At 33.3% G+C, this 20,311-nt stretch overlaps 2 protein-coding genes across 2 annotated transcripts; both read left to right on the plus strand.

Moving 5' to 3' along the window:
* The first annotated feature begins 2,337 nt into the window (after window positions 1-2,337).
* LOC100248597 (probable flavin-containing monooxygenase 1) lies at window positions 2,338-4,962 on the plus strand. The gene is made up of 5 exons (XM_002281189.5): window positions 2,338-2,933; window positions 3,079-3,316; window positions 3,407-3,582; window positions 3,680-4,038; window positions 4,474-4,962. The coding sequence occupies exons 1-5, from the start codon at window positions 2,496-2,498 to the stop codon at window positions 4,814-4,816; spliced, it is 1,554 nt and encodes a 517-aa protein (XP_002281225.1). The 5' UTR covers window positions 2,338-2,495; the 3' UTR covers window positions 4,817-4,962.
* A 4,281-nt stretch (window positions 4,963-9,243) lies between these two features.
* On the plus strand, window positions 9,244-11,689 carry LOC100248647 (probable flavin-containing monooxygenase 1). The gene is made up of 5 exons (XM_002278560.5): window positions 9,244-9,837; window positions 9,953-10,190; window positions 10,294-10,469; window positions 10,569-10,927; window positions 11,226-11,689. Exons 1-5 carry the CDS (start codon window positions 9,403-9,405, stop codon window positions 11,569-11,571), a joined length of 1,554 nt encoding a protein of 517 aa, XP_002278596.1. The 5' UTR covers window positions 9,244-9,402; the 3' UTR covers window positions 11,572-11,689.
* Window positions 11,690-20,311: the final 8,622 nt, after the last annotated feature.

Genomic DNA, 20,311 nt, shown 5'->3' on the forward strand with positions numbered 1-20,311 from the left:
GATTGTGATATCTCGTATTGGTTAGAGAAAGAAGTTCCTAGCACTAAAAATGTATTAAGCTTTGTTTTAGAGGCATTGTAAAGTCATGATAACCCATTTAGCCTTAAAACAAATAATATTTACCTAGAAAAAAGTTGGTCATTAGATATGATATTAGAGTCGAAATTTAACCCAATGTGAGACTTTGTTTTAACCTTACAAGGAGTGTTTATTTGTTTTAGTAGTCTCACAATTTTATGAAATACAATAAGAATAATATGTCTATATATATGGAGGGAGGGGGAGAGTAGTAGTTTCACAATCTTGTGAAACATAACAAGAACAATATGTCTACACAGAGGAGGGGGTGATTGAGATATATATCTACATCAATTATGGGAAGAAATTTTTGACACCAAATAAGATACTTTCACCTCCGTAGGGAAGACCTCTTCTATCTCTTACTCCAAAGATAACAATTCCTACATTCTCATTCTCAAGATTCAACGTTATTCCTTGAAACAACTCTTTTGAGGAAAATTGGCAATGAAGAAATAAGGAGATTTTGCCTTACTAGACACTTAAACTTGAATTGATCATTAGGGGTGTTTTGTGGAAAACTTACAAATGAATAAAAAAAAAATCTCTTTAGATAGCAAAGACAAAATAACAACCTAATAGGAATTCCTCAAAATAAGTATGAATTCTTCTTAATTATAAAAATAATTTTTAAAGTTATAAGAGTCAATCAGGCTTAAAACAAATAATATCTACATGGGATGAAACAAATCATTACAAATGATATCAGAACAATCTTGGATTTGGTGACTTTGCCTCTATAACCTTGTGAGAAGTGTTTGTCTAGTAGAATGACTTTGTAATTCATGGGACACATATAACACAATGTGGACATTGTATCTGCATAAATATTAAATATGATTTCTTATATCAAATAGGTGGAAAAAATTCATGATGCTATAAATTTGGTGAACTTCTTTTAACTGTATAATTAAAATACGGAAGAATCATTAGGTTTAGAACGGACAAAAACTCCATAATAAATAACGCAACTTCCAAAACAATATTTATAAAAAAAATTTAATGAAACTTTTTATTATGTTTGCTTGAAGAAAAGAATTAAAGGAAAAAAAATAATTTATTCATGTTTTTCCCATTATATTATTTTTCCTCGTATTTTCACTCAAAATTTCCAAACAGCTAAAAAGTTTACATATCTCAATCCTCGCACTTCAAGAACAAAAACAAAAGGGTTCATATCTCCAAAATCTTCCTGTTAAAATTAGAATTCAACTTCAAAAGTTTTATCATTACTAGAAAGTAGAAGTAGAAAATATGCCAAACAAGTTACACAATCTAGCTTGGATCTGATTGAGATAGCAATAAATAATTTAGAGTAGGTTGGAGTGGGCATCTCCTAAATCCACAATGTGAACAATCCTTAGAAACCATTTGAAGACATCATTTGAAAGTGAGATAAATTTATGTTTCAAGTAAATTAATCATGGTCACTATCAAACAATCATTTTCTAATTAACCTATTTATTGGACATTATCTTGAATCAATCAATCAACCTAAAAGAAAGGACATAATCTTGAACTTCATCATAGGTGGAGATAGTCAAATCTTTTGAGCAATGACTTTGGCTTCATTAACAAAAATATTTTCCACTAACACTAAAAATATTATAAATATATCATAGGAACAATTATTTATGAATTATAAACAAATGTAATCATATGATAAAGTTTAATCATCTACATCTTTTGATTGTTAAGTGGCCATTGAAAAAAGTTGGGAAGACAAAGTACTAACTACTAACATTGAATCCACTATTGTACGATTTTCAAGATGATAACAAGCACTATTTCATATTTTTTAAAAATGTAATGATGTAAGACATTTTTGTTCCTTTCTTTTTTGTTCCAAAGTGTGACATGGGTGGGCCACTCCTCCATGGGAATTTTATATATATATGTCGTGCACATCTTCTAAGGAAGAGTTTGAAACCACTCGGCGCACATAAGACAAGCACTTGAAAAACTACACTTGAATTCTATGGGTGCATGCACACGTAATATATATATATATATATAAAACATAGTACCTTATAAGGAAAGCTCCAAAAAATTGCCGTAATATTGATTTGGTATGTGTGCCAGTACACAGAAATTTGACCAAAATATGGACAAAATTTCTGAAAATTTTAATTCATGTTGGTTTTGGGTTATAAGGTTTCCTAACATGCAATCACCCACTAAAGATCATTTATAAAACTTGGAAGAGTTTTCAAGGCACCAAAAACCTTTTTTTATTAGTAAAATTAGTAAGGAGAAAAATGAAAAATAATTATATATTAAATTCAATTTTGAAAAGGATATTAAATGTAAACATGTGTAGCCAGGGGGCTGCGCACCCATGGTGGCAGGATGGGCCTTAGCATTTTTCTCTTCTTTATATGGGATTCCATGGCCTATGACACACATCACACATCTCAATGGAGAGGAAGGTAGCCATCATAGGAGCTGGCATCAGTGGCCTCCTTGCCTGCAAGTATACCCTCTCCAAAGGCTTCACTCCGGTTGTTTTCGAGTCCCGGAGCAGCATCGGCGGAGTATGGAGGAAGACACTAGAGACTACAAAGCTCCAAACACCCAAACCATTCTACCAGTTCTCAGATTTCCCATGGCCATCTTCAGTGAAAGAAGAGTTCCCTAACCAGTTCCAATTGTTCGATTATCTGCAGTCCTATGCTCGCCATTTCGACTTGCTCAGGCACATCAAGTTCAATAGTAAGGTGGTGAGTATCGAGTATGAAGGGGCTTCAGATGAAGAGATGCAGGCATGGGAGCTGTGGGGAGGCAATGGTGAGGCGTTCAGCTCTAAAGGGAAATGGAACCTTACTGTGACCGACACACAGATCCTTTCAACTGAGGTATATATATGATTATATGTATATACATATTCATTTCATTACTGTGCTTTTGAAGAAACAGGACTAAAGATTCATGTGGAAACTGCTTTAAATTGCTGACTTATACTAAAATATTGGATTCTTCAATGAAATTTATGTGACACAGGTTTACCAAGTGGACTTTGTTATTCTCTGCATTGGACGGTTCACAGATGTTCCAAACATCCCAGAATTTCCCCCCGGTAAAGGCCCAGAGGCGTTCCATGGAAAGGTGATACATTCCATGGAGTATTCCGCCATGGATTTTGCAAGTGCAGCAGAATTCATCGAAGGGAAACGAACAGCTGTGGTTGGTTTCCAGAAACACGCACTGGACATATCGATGGAGTGTTCAGCAGCAAATGGTGTGAGACAGATTCCGATTATGAATCAGATCCCAAGCTGTTTTCATTTTACATCTGGATTGATTAGAAATGAGTGAATTTTCTTTGTAGGAGAGCAAAATCCATGCAGACTGTTATACAAGACTGAGCACTGGAACGTCCCTGATTATCAGCCATGGGGAGTGCCACTGGCTTATCTGTATTTTAGTCGCTTCTCAGAGCTTCTAGTTCATAAGCCTGGTGAAGGGTTCTTTCTGAGTCTCCTAGCAACCATTCTTTCACCTGTGGTATATATTTATAACTCTAGACTTACAAATGTGTGCCTGAAATCTGGAATTTTCGGTTTCTTAATTTTAAGCTATTTCTTGTGTAATCTTTCGACAGAGATGGGGATTCTCAAAGTGGGTGGAATCTCATATAAAGAAGAAGCTGTCCCTAGAAAAGTTTGGGATGGTACCAAAACATAGCTTTCTCAAAGAGATTAGCGCTTGTTTGATCTCAACAGTGCCAGAGGGGTTCTATGATAGAGTTGAAAAGGGAAGCATCATTTTGAAGAAAGCTCCAAAGTTTAGCTTCTGCGAACAAGGCATTGTGGTTGATGGCGAGACCACTCCTATAGAAACGGATTTGGTCATTCTGGCTACTGGATTCAAGGGAGAGAAGAAGCTAAAAGATATATTCGTGTCCCCTGCCTTCCAGGACTGCATCCTTGGGTCACCAACCGCATCGGTTCCATTCTATAGGTACGATATCTCACATTTACTGGTCCTACTTATCAATGGGTTCTTCTTTGTTTTATACATGCGTTTTAAACTCACGAAAGTTTTCAATGTCTAAAACGAATAATATTTACACAATTGAGAATGTGTTCTTGTAAATGGTATCAAAATCAATACCCAACTTCGATAAAAGTCTTTATTTGTTCAATCCCACAAGAATGACTATTTGTTTGACCTCATAATCCTGAAACACTGTATTTATATAGAACTGATTGTGATATATCACATTGGATAGAAGAGAAAATTCTTAACTTATATATGTATGATTTTATTTTAAAATCGTGAGAATCTATTGAACCAGACAATATTTAAATAGTAAGGAATGGATTATTACAATCCAATTTGATCTTAAGGTTTTCAATGACGGTACTAATTAATTCACTTGTTTCACTTGACTAGGGAATGCATTAACCCTCGAATTCCACAGCTAGCGGTAATTGGATTCTCGGAGAGTATTTCAAACCTGTACACATCGGAGATGAGGTGCCGGTGGCTAGCAGAACTTCTTGACAGCACATTCAAGCTGCCAAGCATTAAAGAGATGGAGAAAGATGCAGCAAGATGGGACAAGTATATGAAGCAATCCTCCGGCGAGTACTACCGGAGATCATGCATAGGTGCTCTGCATATCTGGTACAATGATCAACTCTGCAAGGACATGGGGTGGAACCCTAAGAGAAAGAAGGGATTTTTTGCAGAATTGTTTGAGCCTTATGTCCCAAGTGATTACTGCCCATCCTAAAACTGAAATTAACATTTAATTTCGTGTAAAGTCGTGTGATGAAGCTCACCAGTAGAAACGAATAAAGGAATTGGGGGTCTGTTCCTTTCTGCCACAGTGCACTTGGAAGGAGAGGAATAAAAGAAGAGGTTTGAGTTATCTAGCCATATCCAGATTCAGTGAAGCATTAATTTGTTCTACTTACTGCAATCCTTTGGAGTGGTTCCGTGATTTTCATCTCCCTTGGGCTGTTTGGGTTACTGCAATCTTGTTCTACCTGAATTGGGCTCTTCCTATTCTAAGTACTTCACTAATCAATCTAGAGAAAAAACAATAAAGTGTGGGTATGGATATATTTTTTATACTTCTTGAGTAGGTGCTACGAAGATGGGCTTTAGTTTTGTGAGGGAGGGGGTGGTGTTAGACCGGTAAATTAGCTTAATGACTTAAAGTAATTTAATTTAAATTATTAAATAAATTAATAAGCATATTTGATAAAATAATTTAATATGATAACTTAAAATAAAAAATAACTTTAAGTATTTAAGTCAAAATAGTTAATTTTATGAGAATATATTTAACCTTCATAATTACAAATCTATAATTTATTTTTTATAGTAAGTATTTTAAGGTCATCTTATATATCTAAAATGCTTTAAGTATTGATGAAAATAAATATTAGTTAAAATTCATAATGATAAACATTAATTACAATTAATGAAGATAAATATGTTAATGTGATAAATTAAAATAAATTGAGTTAATTTTATTGAACAACTTTAATACTTAAAAAAATAAAAAATAAGTAATAAGTTTTAAGTTAATAACTTAAAAATAATTTAACTTAAAATTAACTTAAATCATTAAATAATAAATATTAAGTTTTATCAAATACTTGCTTATTCTTGAAATGATTTCCAATGTATATACAAACCATCTTACTTTCAACTTCCACAAAATCGATATTTTCACCTTGTCTCAAAACTTGATAATCAAAAGGCCAAACCTATATTATTTTGTTGGAAAGTAAATTTGATTTAGAAAATTTCAAAATATTATAATTAGATTTAGTTTTTAAAAAGTTAAGGATTATATTTTATTTTGACTAATTATTGTAGTTTTTATTTTTAAGTTTTGAAATTTTAAAAAGTTTCTATATTTTATTAATATGAGTTTCATTTTGTTTAATGTGAGTATTTATAAACAAGAGATTATATATGAATAAGAAAAAGTAGTGAAATACAATAAAGTTTTTAACTCTCCCCAATTTTATTTTTCCTATATGTTTCTTTATTAATCTTATTACTCAAACAAATTGATATCACAGCTTATGCCCACCCAACATATTTATGTATATTAATTATTCACTAAATATCCTCTCACTTAGAGGTGATAGGTGCACCATCAACATCCACTATATGTAAGTGGGTATTCATAAGGATCCAAATATCATAAATTGATAGAAAAAAAAAATATTAGACAAAAATTTCCATTTAAAAATATGGAATAAAAATATTAGAAAAACCCTAAAAATATTTTTAAAAAAGAAAAGTATGTGAAGTATGAAGATGTGCAAATTTTGTAAAAAAAAAAAAAAAAATTAAAAGTCATGAATTGTGCAAGGACGTGAATAGTGGGATTTGTCTCCCACTTTAACATGAGAAGGTAACGTGGAAGCCTTGGGAAAGAAGAGAATATCTCTTCTCTTTCTTCCCTCACTCTTTCTTCTGCAGAATCCTCCATCTGGCCTACATGTGATAGAATTCAAAAACTTTCAAGATTGAAGATTCATCTGAAGTCCGAATCCTCCCCTATAAATAGAGCTGCAAATGGCTTCATCAGGCAGAGTTTGGTAGAGAGTTTGACAAGGGTTCAAGAGTTCTGAAAGAGTTAGCTTCAAGAGCAGAAAAAATATTAGAGAGTGCAAAAATTTTGAGAGTTCAAAAAATTTCCTCTTGTAATTTTCTTCTTTGAGTTAGAGTCATCCCTCTGCTGTCAAGAACCTGTAGTCATCAACTCTCTGTAATCAAGGTATATTTTTAATAAACAATATTTTCAGATTCAAATATTTGTGTTATTATGTCTAATATTGTCTAATTTATTGCAGAAATTTAAGCATAATAACATATATATTTGAATCTGAAAATATTGTTTATTGAAAATATACCTTGATTACAGAGAATTGATGACTACAGGTTCTTGACAGCAGAGGAATGACTCTAACTCAAAGAAGAAAATTACAAGAGGAAATTTTTTGAACTCTCAAAATTTTTGCACTCTCTAATATTTTTTCTGCTCTTGAAGCTAACTCTTTCAGAGCTCTTGAACCCTTGCCAAACTCTCTATTAAACTCTGCCTGATGAAGCCATTTGCAGCTCTATTTATAGGAGAGGATTCAGACTTAAGACGAATCTTCAATCTTGAAAGTTTTTGAATTCTATCACATGTAGGCCAGGTGGAGCATTCTGCAGAAGAAAGAGTGAGGGAAGAAAGAGAAGAGATATTCTCTTCTTTCCCAAGGCTTCCACGTTGCCTTCTCATGTTAAAGTGGGAGACAAATCCCACTATTCACGTCCTTGCACAATTCAACTTCCACAAAATCGATATTTTCACCTTGTCTCAAGACTTGATAATCAAAAGGCCAAACCTATATTATTTTGTTGGAAAGTAAATTTGATTTAGAAAATTTCAAAATATTATAATTAGATATAGTTTTTAAAAAGTTAAGGATTATATTTTATTTTGACTAATTATTGTAGTTTCTATTTTTAAGTTTTGAAATTTTAAAAAGTTTCTATATTTTATTAATATGAGTTTCGATTTTGTTTAATGTGAGTATTTATAAATAAGAGATTATATATAAATAAGAAAAAGTAGTGAAATACAATAAAGTTTTTAACTCTCCCCAATTTTATTTTTCCTATATGTTTCTTTATTAATCTTATTACTCAAACAAATTGATATCACAGCTTATTATGCCCACCCAACATATTTATGTATATTAATTATTCACTAAATATCCTCTCACTTAGAGGTGATAGGTGCACCATCAACATCCACTATATATAAGTGGGTATTCATAAGGATCCAAATATCATAAATTGATAGAAAAAAAAAATATTAGACAAAAATTTCTATTTAAAAATATGGAATAAAAATATTAGAAAAACCCTAAAAATGATAAAAACAAAAAGGATAAAATTTATGACCTTGGGTAATAACATATACATTGATAAGAAAAGTGGCTACCAAAGTATAAAAATAAAAAAATTAAACAAATTAATATATAATTGAGTTTAGAAAGTGAAAAATGAAGATGCCATAAAGATAAAATTTATTTCATTTAATTATATTGTTTGCAAGTGTTATTCAAGGCTTTTGTAACATTGCCAAAACCACTTGAAGATTTCTTTTCAGCATTAGGTATGAAAAGAGGTTTAATCTATGTTATTACGTGGTATCCATGTTAAATCCATTTATATTTAGGATAAATATCCATAAAATAATTATTATATTTTTTCCTTATTTTTATATGTTTAAAATAAAATTTTTAAAATTAATAATTTAAAAGAAAATAATTTAAAATATTTTTAAATATTTAAATTCATTATAATAATAAAAATTATTTTTATATAATTAATTTAAAAATTGGCATTGAATAATAATTAGGATTTTTTTATTACGTTTATTTGATAAGAAAATGTTCAAGGGTAACTGTTATTTAAAAAAAAATTATTTATTTATTTTATAATAGTAAAAAAGATAATAAGCTTTAAAATACTTTTTAATATTAAAAAAAGAAGAAAATAGTGAATATATATATTTTAAATAGTGTTTTAATTATTAAATTATTTATTTTTAAAATATAAAAGGTAAATTTTATTTATTTAAATTAATATTTTTTAATTATTTTTTAAAATAGTTTTTGAATCATTAATATAATTTTTTTGTTCATTTATAATTTAAAAATAAAAAATAATATTGATTTTTTAATTATTTATAAAAGAGTTTAAAAAAGTAATAAAAATTCCAAATATGATTAAATAAATTATAATAATAAAATTTATTTTTATATAATTAATTTAAAAATTGGCAATAAATAAATAATTAGGATTTTTAATTACGTTTATTTGGTAAGAAAATTTTCGAGGGTAACTGTTATTTTTTAAAATTTTTTTCTGTTAAAAAAATAATTATTTTAAGAATTAAAAAACATAAAATAAAATAAAATAATTATAAAACTGGACGGAACGATTCTACGTTGTGACCAGTGTAACCTTTATTTTACATTCTGCCTCGTTTCTCATGCAAGATGTAGATCTAATTTATAGACTTACACTCAAGTAATTATTTATTTTATATTCTTCCTCAAATAAATAGGCTCACGCCCCAAGATCTATAAATTAATATTATAAATAAATAAATAAATAAATAAATAAATAATTAATTAATTTGATCCCAAGTAGAGAAGAAGAAGGGAAGAAAGATTTGATCGAGGGTAGAGAGCATGCTTACCAACTCATCTCACCTAAAAAAATCTACACTTTGATATTTAGAGAAGGAGAATAAAGTTTCCTCTCTTATACAACGAGATCTAACATACCTAAATGGAGAGGAAGGTGGCCATAATCGGAGCAGGCATCAGTGGCCTCCTAGCCTGCAAGTATACCCTCTCCAAGGGCTATACTCCGGTTGTTTTCGAGTCCCGGAGCAGCATCGGCGGAGTTTGGACCCAGACTTTCGAGACTACAAAGCTCCAAACACCCAGATCCGTCTACCAGTTCTCAGACTTCCCATGGCCATCTTCTGTACCAGAGTTTCCCAACCATTCCCAAGTACTAGATTATATTGTCTCTTATGCTACCCACTTCAACTTGCTCCCCCACATCAAGTTTAACTCTGAAGTCCTCGGCATCGAGTATGAAGGCCCATCGGATGAAGAGGTGCAGGCATGGGAGCTCTGGAGCGGTACCGGTGAGCCCTTCAACTCTAAAGGGAAATGGAGCATTACAGTGAAGGACACAAACAGCCTTTCAACTGAGGTATACATATGATCATATAAAAAAGATAATATCATAGTCACATTGCTGATTTCCAGCCAGTTTGAGATTCATTGTTGGTCGTTTGAAGTAATATAGAGGCGTCATATATAAGCAGGTTTACCAAGTGGGCTTTGTTATCCTATGTGTTGGACAATACAGCGACGTTCCAAAGATCCCAGAATTTCCAGCAGGCAAAGGCCCAGAAGCGTTCCGTGGAAAGGTGATACATTCAATGGAGTATGCAGCCATGGATTTCGAGAGAGCAGCTGAATTCATCAAAGGGAAAAGAACTACTGTGGTTGGATTCCAGAAATCTGCGCTGGACATCGCAATGGAGTGCTCAGCAGCAAATGGTAAGAGATAGGTTCAGATTCCCAGACTATTTTCATGTTAAACAAACAGAAAAAAAAAAAACCCGCATGTAGATTGAATAGAGAGGATTGAAAATTTTTGCAGGAGCGCTGAATCCATGCAGACTGTTATACAGGACCGAGCACTGGAACATCCCGGATTACTATCCATGGGGGGTGCCTCTAGCTTATCTGTATTTTAACCGCTTTGCGGAGCTTTTGGTTCACAAGCCTGGTGAAGGCTTCTTTCTGAGTCTCCTAGCTACCATTCTTTCACCTTTGGTACAGCTCCATAGACTTACAAATATGTGCCTGAAATATAGAATTAATTCTCGGTTAATTAAGCTGTATATAATTAATTATTGTCTAATCTTTGGACAGAAATGGGGGTTCTCAAAGTTTGTGGAAACCTATGTAAATCAGAAGCTGTCCCTGGCAAAGTTTGGGATGGTACCGGAGCAAAGTTTTCACAAAGACATCAGTTCTTGTTTGATATCATCAATGCCGGAGGAGTTCTATGATAGAGTTGAGAAGGGAAGCATCATTCTGAAGAAAGCTCCCAAGTTCAGCTTCTGCAAAGAAGGCATTGTGGTTGACGGTGAGGCTTCACCTCTGGAGTCGGATTTGGTCATATTGGCAACAGGGTTCAAGGGAGATGAGAAGCTCAAAGACATATTTGTGTCCCCCACCTTTCAGAACCACATCATTGGCTCCCCAAATGCATCAATCCCACTCTTCAGGTTAGCATGATTATCTGAATTCGTCTGAAATTTTCTGAATGGAAGTCCATACAAATTTGAAGTATCATTTGTACTTCAGATTTTAGAACAAGACTGTTTTCTATTGAAATGATTATAGAAATGTTTTGAAATCTGAAAAACAATTTTCTTAAAACAGAAAATTGTTTTTGAGGACCAGTCCAAGCTAGAGAGGGCCGGTGTTGACTTTTCGTACCCAAACAAAATGTCATAAAATAAGATTTAATTAAAAAAAATTGGAATTGAACTATGAACTGAAGGGACTTTCTTATTTGACTAGGCAATGCATTCATCCTCGAGTTCCACAACTAGCGGTGATTGGATTCTCAGAGAGTGTTTCAAACTTGTACACGTCGGAGATGAGGAGCCGGTGGCTGGCGGAGTTTCTCGACGGCACATTCAAGCTGCCAAGCATTAAGGAGATGGAGAAAGATGCAGAAAGATGGGACCAGTACCTGAAGCGATGCTCAGAGAAGCACTACCGGAGATCATGCATAGCAGCTCTTCATATATGGTACAATGATCAACTCTGCAAGGACATGGGGTGGAACCCTAAGAGGAAGAAGGGGTTTTTTGCTGAATTGTTTGAGCCTTATGGTCCCCTGGATTACCGTCCAATATCTTGAAGTTAGTGAACGTGAATCGTCCACCACTTCATATCTATTTCAATAATGTGGTTTAAGTACAAAGTACTCCATGTTGAAGGAAAGAAAAAAATAATAATAATGGATGGTATTTTTCAAAGTTTTTAAAGGTGATGGCCTAAGGTGAGGCATTTTTGTGCCCATGAGGCGCGTAAGCCGAGACCCGCGTTTTATAATTAATAAATATTTTATAATATATAAAAAATAAAAATAAAATAATATAAACTAAAAACATAAAAAAACCTTACTTATTCCATACTTTCACGATAGAAAATAAAAGCAATCATATTAATATTTCCAAACAACCATAACCAAGTCACAAAATATCAAATAGAGTTCAACACATATTGTTAGAACGTTTCAACTTAAATCATTATCTTGAATGTCATCATCATCCTCGTCCAATGTATCAATAGTTGGAAAGTTCCCACTATCAAACCTTCCCGACTCATCTAACTCCTCATCTTCATGAATTGGTGTCAAATTCAACTCCTTTCATTTGCCTTTACCTCCATTTTTACCTAACATAAAGTATAAATTAGGTGTAAATATTTTAAGTTTATTAATAAATTTAACAAAATTTATAACTTAAAATTTTGAGTACTTGCAAATTCATCATGTTTTCTTTTGTTGGAATGTGAAGAAACCATATTGTCTAATCACGTTTAAGTCTCTTAGTTTTGGGATGACACAATTTTAATGACATCAACATTAAATAGTTCATTATCTTCAAGCCAACAAAGATCAAGCGGGAAGAGGGGATCTTCTTTTTCCGCAATTCACTCATCATCCGAATCAATCTCATCTACCAAAATCGAATTAACATTTTGTTTCCTTTGTAGACTTTGCTCTCTCAATCTAGTGTTGTACCTCACATACACTAGAACATTTAACTTCTTATGTTCGAATCTATCTCTATTTGGTATGAATCTACAAATAATAAAGAAACAAATTTATATATTAAAATTAAATTAAAGTTCTCTAACATTAGAATAAATTAAAATGCATATACTAATTTTTTTTTAAAAATAGAAGTATTACCGATTCAAAAGTGCTCCAATTTCTCTCACATCCCAAAGCACTACAAGTGAGGCTAATGACTCGAACAACAAACTTCTGCAACTCTGGTGTGGAACCCCCAAAACACATCCACCAACTCGTAGGACTTCTTAATCTTCGAAGATCAATTGCAATTCGGCCTCCAAATTCACTCATTGCTTGGTCATATGAATTCAATTGAATGTCAACTTTTAAACGTTCTTGATAATCTAACATCTTATCCATGCATTCAAATAATCCCTTCCTCACCTCATCCACATTAGAAAACTTATCTTCATAGCACAATTGCAGATTAAGATAATAACCTGCTCCATGTAAAGGCTGATGAAGTTGTGGAGTCCATCTTGCATCTATTTTTCTCCAAATTGGGTCATATTTCCTCTCCATGCCCCCACAATTAAATGGAATTTTCTTGTTGACTGAGTCCATCAACTCATAAATATAACCCATGGTTGGTCTTTCCTATAAATTAACCTCTTTTAAGACACTTACTAATGGAATAATGGTCTTAATACAAAAAACAACATGAGACCAAAAATTTGGATCAAACAATACTGCACTTCGAGTTTTTACACTTTCTACATTTTTTGCCCATATACTAGAACACCATTTTTCAGAGGAGAACATTGCTATAAGAGCTTGTTTTTCCTTATAAAGACTTTGGAGAGTAAGAAATGCAGTAGCAAATCATGTAATTGTTGGACGAATAAGTTCATGATTTTTTGTAAATGTTCTCATCAAGCTAAAAACCCAAGTATGCCCATATATGAACTTCACCACTTATCTAACTCGCAAAAGTGTATTAGCATGGACATTTAGCTTCCCAACATTCTCCAACATCAAATCTATGCAATAAGCAGCACAAAGAGTCCACCACAATATTCTCATCTTTTCCATAAGCCTCATTCTGGTATTCACATAATTTGATGCATTATCAATAATAACTTGCACAACATTCTCCTATCCAATTTCTTCAACCACCTCATCAAGATGCTCGAACATCAATTCTCCATTTTTTTATTGTATCAGATGCATCAATTGATTTCAAAAACCATGTGCCAACAAGACTATTCACCAAAAAAATTATAAGACATCTATCTTTCCATCTGTCCAACTATCTGACATAATTGAACATCCATATTGCATTCAAGCTTTTTTGTGTTGTTCCATCATGATATTTATATCATTTACCTCTTTTTTCAAAATCCATGTCCTCAATTCATGCATAGATGGAGGCTTAAACTCAAACCCAAAATTTGCAATTGCATCAACCATAGGAACCCAATAAGGATCATTCATTGTATTAAATGGGAGACCTTTTGAGTATATAAATCGGCCAATTTTTCTACACACTTTCTTCCTTTCTTCTAGCTTCCACTTAGAATTCAAAGTATTTTGTTTAGGTTATGAAATAGTGAATTTATCCATGGGTCCCTTAGGTATAGGTTCTCCACTCCTATTTACACTCCCACTACCATTCTCACTACCACTACCACTCCCACTCTACAATGCCCTCATTGTTTTAGAGAAAGCACTCTCATTTGGACCCACACCAATTTCTTGGAGCAATTCATTTCTTTTTTATTTTTGTTCATTATAATTGCATGCTCAATGCCTTGTGGCATTCCAATCTAACATCTTCACTAACTTTGGTACATGGTTTCATACCATGATGAGTTCCGGCTAAGTGATGTTTGAGTCTATTCACCCCTCCCGCGTATCTTTGATTACAAAACTTACATCATATATACTTCTCCTCGGAGACTTCAATAACATATTTCCACACAAAATCTTTTCGTGAAGTTTTCGAATCGGAGGAATTCATTCTAAATAATAATAATAATAATAACAATAATAATTAAATTTCTTTATATAATTGACCTTAAAAATAATTATAAAACATAATTGAAATATCAAATTAACAATTAAAAATTAAAAATAAAGCATGAAAGAGTTGAAAAACAGTGTTGGGTTCACTATTTAGAAAAACACTGCTAGGTGCCTTATTTAAAAGATATTATTGGGTGCCTCTTTAAAACTTTAGTATTGTGCATTATTTAAAAAATGGTGCAGTGCACCATTTAGCTTTACTACACTGTGCATGCATAAATGCTGCTGCCAGGTGCAATAAAGGCTGCTACATGGTGCAATAAAGGTTGTTGTGGGGTGCAATAAAGGTTGTTGTGGGGTGCAATAAAAGTTTCTACTAGGATTTATTTGAGATTATTGTGAAGAAAAAAAAATAAAGGTAAATAACTAGAGAAGGAAAATAGTGTCATTGAAGCTATGAGAAGTTGGACATTGAAAAGAGTGAAAAACAGAGAGAGAGAAGAGGAGATGAGAAGGGTGTGACTATGTGAAACTAAGAGAGGGTGAACGATAGAAAGAAAATACCTACCTATTGAGAATCGAGATGAAGAAGATGTCGTTCTTCATGGTGTGTTGCTGCTGAAGGAGAACTTCCGTCGATATGAAGTCGTCAGAGTGAGAAAAAAGAATAACACTTCAATGGTTTTTCCCAAGAAGAAGTTGATCTTCAGGTTGCTGAAGAAGAAGTTGATCTTCAAGTCGTCGAAAGTACAAACCATGAAAAGCTAGGGTTAGGGTTAGGTTTCTCCCCCAACTCGTTCTCTTTGTTCCCTCTTCAGTCTTCAATGTGTTTATAGGGTTATACAGTCTTCAACGGTAAGTTGGTTTTTTTTTTTTATTAGCCATCTCAGCAAACCCAAGGCTCACACTTTAGTGAGTAAGGCGTAAAAGACATACGCAGGGCGCGCCTTTGAAGCGCTTCAGGCGAAAAGGCGTTTGTCTTTTGTGTTCAACGTTGTTGTGCCAACGCCTTAAGGCGTTTTTTGGACGCCTCGCTCTAGAGCGCGCCTTAAGAGCGCATTTCAAAACACTGGTATTTTTCAACATTAATTACATTAAGAAATATGAAGTGTGAGAATTGAAAGAAAGCTGAATGGAATAAAATTGAAAACAGAGTAAAACAGAGGTTTCTTGAACTTTTGAAGGACTTTATTCTTTGAGATTTCTTCTACTTTGTGAGAATTGATTTTACATATTTATATGTATTTGAAGTTAGTTATACCTTATAATTAATTATCTAACAATACCAGAACTAATCATCTAGATACAAGATTTCTAACTAATTTGGTTTAGTTACAACTATACATGGCTTAACATCCACCTTTAAACTTGAAGGTCTAGCTAGAATGATGAGTTTGCTTCGTATATTGAGAAATTGTTGAACAGGTAAGGCTTTGGTAAGAACATCGGCAATCTAGTCACAAGAAAAGATGTGTTGAACCACCAAAGTCTTATTGAGAACCTTTTTCCCAAACAAAATGACAATCTAGTTCAACATGCTTAACTTGAGAATGAAAAATAGGATTGGCAACAAGAAATGTGGTCATAGAACATAATAGGAGAAGAAGAAGGTGAAATAGAGAGCTCCTGGAGAAGATGTTGAATCCATTGAAATTCAAAAGTAGCATTTGCTAAGGCTCTATACTCAATTTTAGTGTTAAAACGAGACACAACCTTCTGTTTACTGAAGCTCCAGGAGACTAGATTAGAGCCAAAAAAGATACAATGACCACTTGTACTTCGACGATCATCAAGGCAACTAGCCCAATTAGTATCAGCATAAGTAGTAAGTTGAAGATCAAGAGAATAATGAAAGGAAAGACCAAAGGAAGTAGTGCCCTTGAGACATCGCAGTAACCGTTTATCAACTTGCCAATGAAGATCAGTTGGTGATTGCATGAATTGGCAAGGTTTGTTGACAGAGAAAGAGATATCAGGTCTTGTAATGGTACAATATTGTAGGGCTCCAACAATGTTGCGATATTGAGAAGGGTCAGCCAAGATAGAACCATCAAAGACAAATAAAGTGTGAGAGGTAGTCATTGGTGTAACAATAGGTTTACAATCTGCAAGACCAACACGATTTAACAAGTCTTGAATATATTTGGTTTGTGAAATATGAAGAGAAGATCCTTGCCAACATACTTCAACACCTAAGAAGTAATTCATAATACTAAGGTCCTTGAGAGCAAACTAAGAGAGTAAATAAGAAACCATTTGGTGTACCAACACAGAATTAGAACTAGTAACAATAATGTCATTAACATAGATGAGAATAATGATCATGTTAATCCATTTCCAAAAGAGAAACATAGAGGAATTAGATAAAGAACAAGAGAAACCCCAAGCAAGTAATGAGTTCTTCAATTTTGTGAACCATGCCCGAGGAGCTTGCTTAAGACCATACAAGGCTTTGTGAAGTTTACAAACAAAATCGGGTTTAGAATGATCAACAAAACCTGGAAGTTGAACCATGTAAACCTCTTCTTCTAACTCACCATTAAGAAAAGACTTATTAACATCTAATTGTTTCACTAACCAACCACGAGAAATAGCGAGAGAAAGAACAAGTTGTATGGTAGTTGGTTTAACAACAAGACAAAAGGTTTCAAAATAATCAATACCATATGTTTGATTAAAACCCTTTGCAACTAAGCGGTCTTTAAAACGATCAATTGAGCCATCAACTTTGAGTTTCAATTTGTATATCCATTTACAACCAATAATGCATTTATCAACGGATTTAGGAACCAATGACCATGTGGAATTGGAGAGAAGAGCAACATACTCGGTCTTCATAGTAGTTTGCCAGTCATGATGCAACATGGATTCTTTGAAAGAAGAGGGTTCATGAGCAGTAGTTTGGACAACAAGGTTGAATATTTTTTTGGGTTTAAAAATACCATTTTGGCTACGAGTAACAATAGTTCGGTTTGGAAGTAAAGGAGGATTAGCATTGGAAGTTGGAGAAAAGGATTGTGGTAAAGTAGGAGAAAAAGATGGATTAGATGGGACTAGTAGGAAATCAGACGAAGTGGAAATAGGAACAAAATCAATAGGAACAGTAATTGAAGAAGAAATATTAGGTTGAGGATTATTAAGATTCCTTGAAGATTGTGTAGGAATAGAGAGAATACTAGAATCACGAAGTGTTGAAGAAGAGTTGGATGGTGATACAAGTTGAAAGGATAAAGACCTTGTTAAAAATGGAAATCGAGTTTCATCAAATACAATATGGTAGGAAGCATACATCCGAGAGAAAGCCATATCCAAACAGAGAAATCCCTTGTGTTTAGCACTATAACCCAGAAAACAGCAAACAACAGATTTGTTTGTCATCTTGTGAAAAGCATAAGGGCAGATATAAGGAAGACACAAGCACCCAAAACTTCGAAGAGATGTATAGTCAGGTAAACAATTATAAAGAACTCCATAAGGAGAATTTTGTGAAAGAACAACAAAGGGAAGCCAATTTATGATAAAAATGGTAGTTTGAAATGCAAATAACCAATATTTGCAAGGCATATCAGCTTGGATTAACAAAGAAAGACTAATTTCCACAACATGATGATTCTTTTTTTCAACTCTTTCCTTTCGCTAAGGAGTATAAGGACAAGAGACTTGATGAAGAAGACCATTTATAGCTAAATAATTCTAAAAAGCCTGAAGCTCACTCCCTCATCAGACTAAACACATTGAACTTTAGGATCAAACTATCTTTCAACCATGGCTTGAAAACATTGGAACATAAGTAATGCTTCATAAACTAGCAAGAGGAAATATCGAGCACCATTAACATAAACTATAGGAGTTGCACCCCAAAGATCAGCATGGATGAAACCAAATGGTTTTATCGTTCTAGAAATAGACCTTTCAAATGGCAAACGATGGCTTTTAGCCATCTGGAAACACTCACAAGCAGAGTTATTATTGTCACGTTTCAAAGGTATTTTACAAAAAGATATGATTTTGTGAACAACATCAAAAGAAGGATGACCAAGTCTATTATGCCAGAGCCTCAAAGAACCAATATGTGAAGTACTACTAGTAGAATAAAAGGCTAGTGGATGAGCAACGTCTCTTATTGTAGCAGAAAATTTATAGAGACTCGTCTCAAATTTTTCCTTGAAGAAGAGCAAGTCTCGTTTTCTGATCCTTCACCACAAAATGAAAATGATGAAATTCAATAAAGGTGCCATTGTCTGAGCAAAATCGTTGCACACTAACCAAGTTGGTTGTAATAAAGGGAATATGCAAAACATCATTGAAAACCAAAGAACCACTTGAAGAGGCAAGATAAAATTTACCAATATTTGCAATAGATAAACCCTTACCATCTCTAACAATTACTTTGTCACCACCGGTAAATGGATTATGGATCGTCAAATTGTTAAGATCAGATGTGAGATGATGTGTAGCTCCTATATCAAGAACCCAAGAAGTGTCTCCCATTGTTGCAGAAGTTGCAATCATAGCCTGAGGATTATTAGAAGTAGAATGCTTAGAATATTTTGGTTGTTAATCAGAGTTAAACCGATACCAACATTGTAAAACAGTGTGTTTGAACTTAGAACAAATCTGACACTAAGGCTTGAAAGTTCCAGATGAGTTACCAATATTGTTTATGGTCCGTCCAGTAGTAGAATTCTTTGTTTTAAAATTTTTGGTGCCACTAAAAAATTGACCATTTCTTGAAATCTGTCTGGTATTTGGACGAAAAATTAGAATTGTCAATTTTCTTCCTATTTTTTTGTTGTTAAAATAGAGCAACATTTGATTGGATCAAAGTTTGTTCTTCTACAGATCTTTGTCGTTCAAAAACCATGAGGTGACTTTGCAATTCTTCAATAGAGATTGGTTTAGCTTGTGAAGTAATGGTCACTACAAAAGAATTGTATTCAGGGCCTAATCCACCTAGAATTACCATAATTTGATCTTGCTTTGACACTAGTTCTCCAATAACAATCAGATTGTCACAAATATTACGTATTCATAGCATATAGTCAAGCATGCTTAAGCCACATTTGCGTATAGTTTGAAGATCCAAACGAAGCTCCATTATTTGAGCTTGAGAAGCAAAAGTGAAACTATGTCGAAAAGATTCCCAAATTTCATGAGTTGTATTGTAACTCGTGATCTGAGTCATCATCAGTTCGGTGAGTGAGGATTAAATCCAACTCATCACCAACCGATTTTAACACTACCAAGTGATGTATTTTGGATTTACAACTAGAGATTTGATTGTTGTGGAAAATGTAGAATTTGGATCAAGTAGAAAATGTGGTGAACATGGTCAGGTTCCATCAAGAATATCATCAAACTCGCTTGCAATGACCACATTAAGCATTTGATTGCTCCAAATAAGGAAGTTATTGCGATCGAGTTTGATTATAAAAGATTGACTGAGTGATGGAAATGATTGATTCATCATTTCAGAAGTATTTTGTCTCGTGATCAGACCAGATCCAACGATTGGAATTTCTCTAGAATCTTGCAGTGGAGTCACATTGGTTGAGTGATCTTTCATTGTTACAGGCTTTGTGGAGTCACATTGGTTGAGTGATCTTTCATTGTTACAGGCTTTGATACCATGTAAGAATTGAAGGAAAGCTTAATGGAATAAAATTGAAAAGAGAGTGAAACAGAGGTTTCTTGAACTTTTGAAAGACTTTATTTTATGAGATTTCTTCTACTTTGTGAGAAGTGATTCTACATATTTATATGTATTTGAAGTTAGTTATACCTTATAACTAATTATCTAACAATACTAGAACTAATCATCTAGATACAGGTT

The sequence above is a fragment of the Vitis vinifera genome, chromosome 3, assembly GCF_030704535.1.
Source record: "Vitis vinifera cultivar Pinot Noir 40024 chromosome 3, ASM3070453v1".
NCBI classification, from domain to species: domain Eukaryota; kingdom Viridiplantae; phylum Streptophyta; class Magnoliopsida; order Vitales; family Vitaceae; genus Vitis; species Vitis vinifera.

Coding starts and splice junctions, on each gene's coding strand:
- LOC100248647 (XM_002278560.5), top strand. CDS start 9,403: ATGGAGAGGAAGGTGGCCATAATCGGAGCAGGCATCAGTGGCCTCCTA. Junction 9,838..9,952: donor CAAACAGCCTTTCAACTGAG/GTATACATATGA, acceptor ATATATAAGCAG/GTTTACCAAGTGGGCTTTGT. Junction 10,928..11,225: donor GCATCAATCCCACTCTTCAG/GTTAGCATGATT, acceptor TTATTTGACTAG/GCAATGCATTCATCCTCGAG.
- LOC100248597 (XM_002281189.5), top strand. CDS start 2,496: ATGGAGAGGAAGGTAGCCATCATAGGAGCTGGCATCAGTGGCCTCCTT. Junction 2,934..3,078: donor CACAGATCCTTTCAACTGAG/GTATATATATGA, acceptor TATGTGACACAG/GTTTACCAAGTGGACTTTGT. Junction 3,583..3,679: donor CAACCATTCTTTCACCTGTG/GTATATATTTAT, acceptor ATCTTTCGACAG/AGATGGGGATTCTCAAAGTG.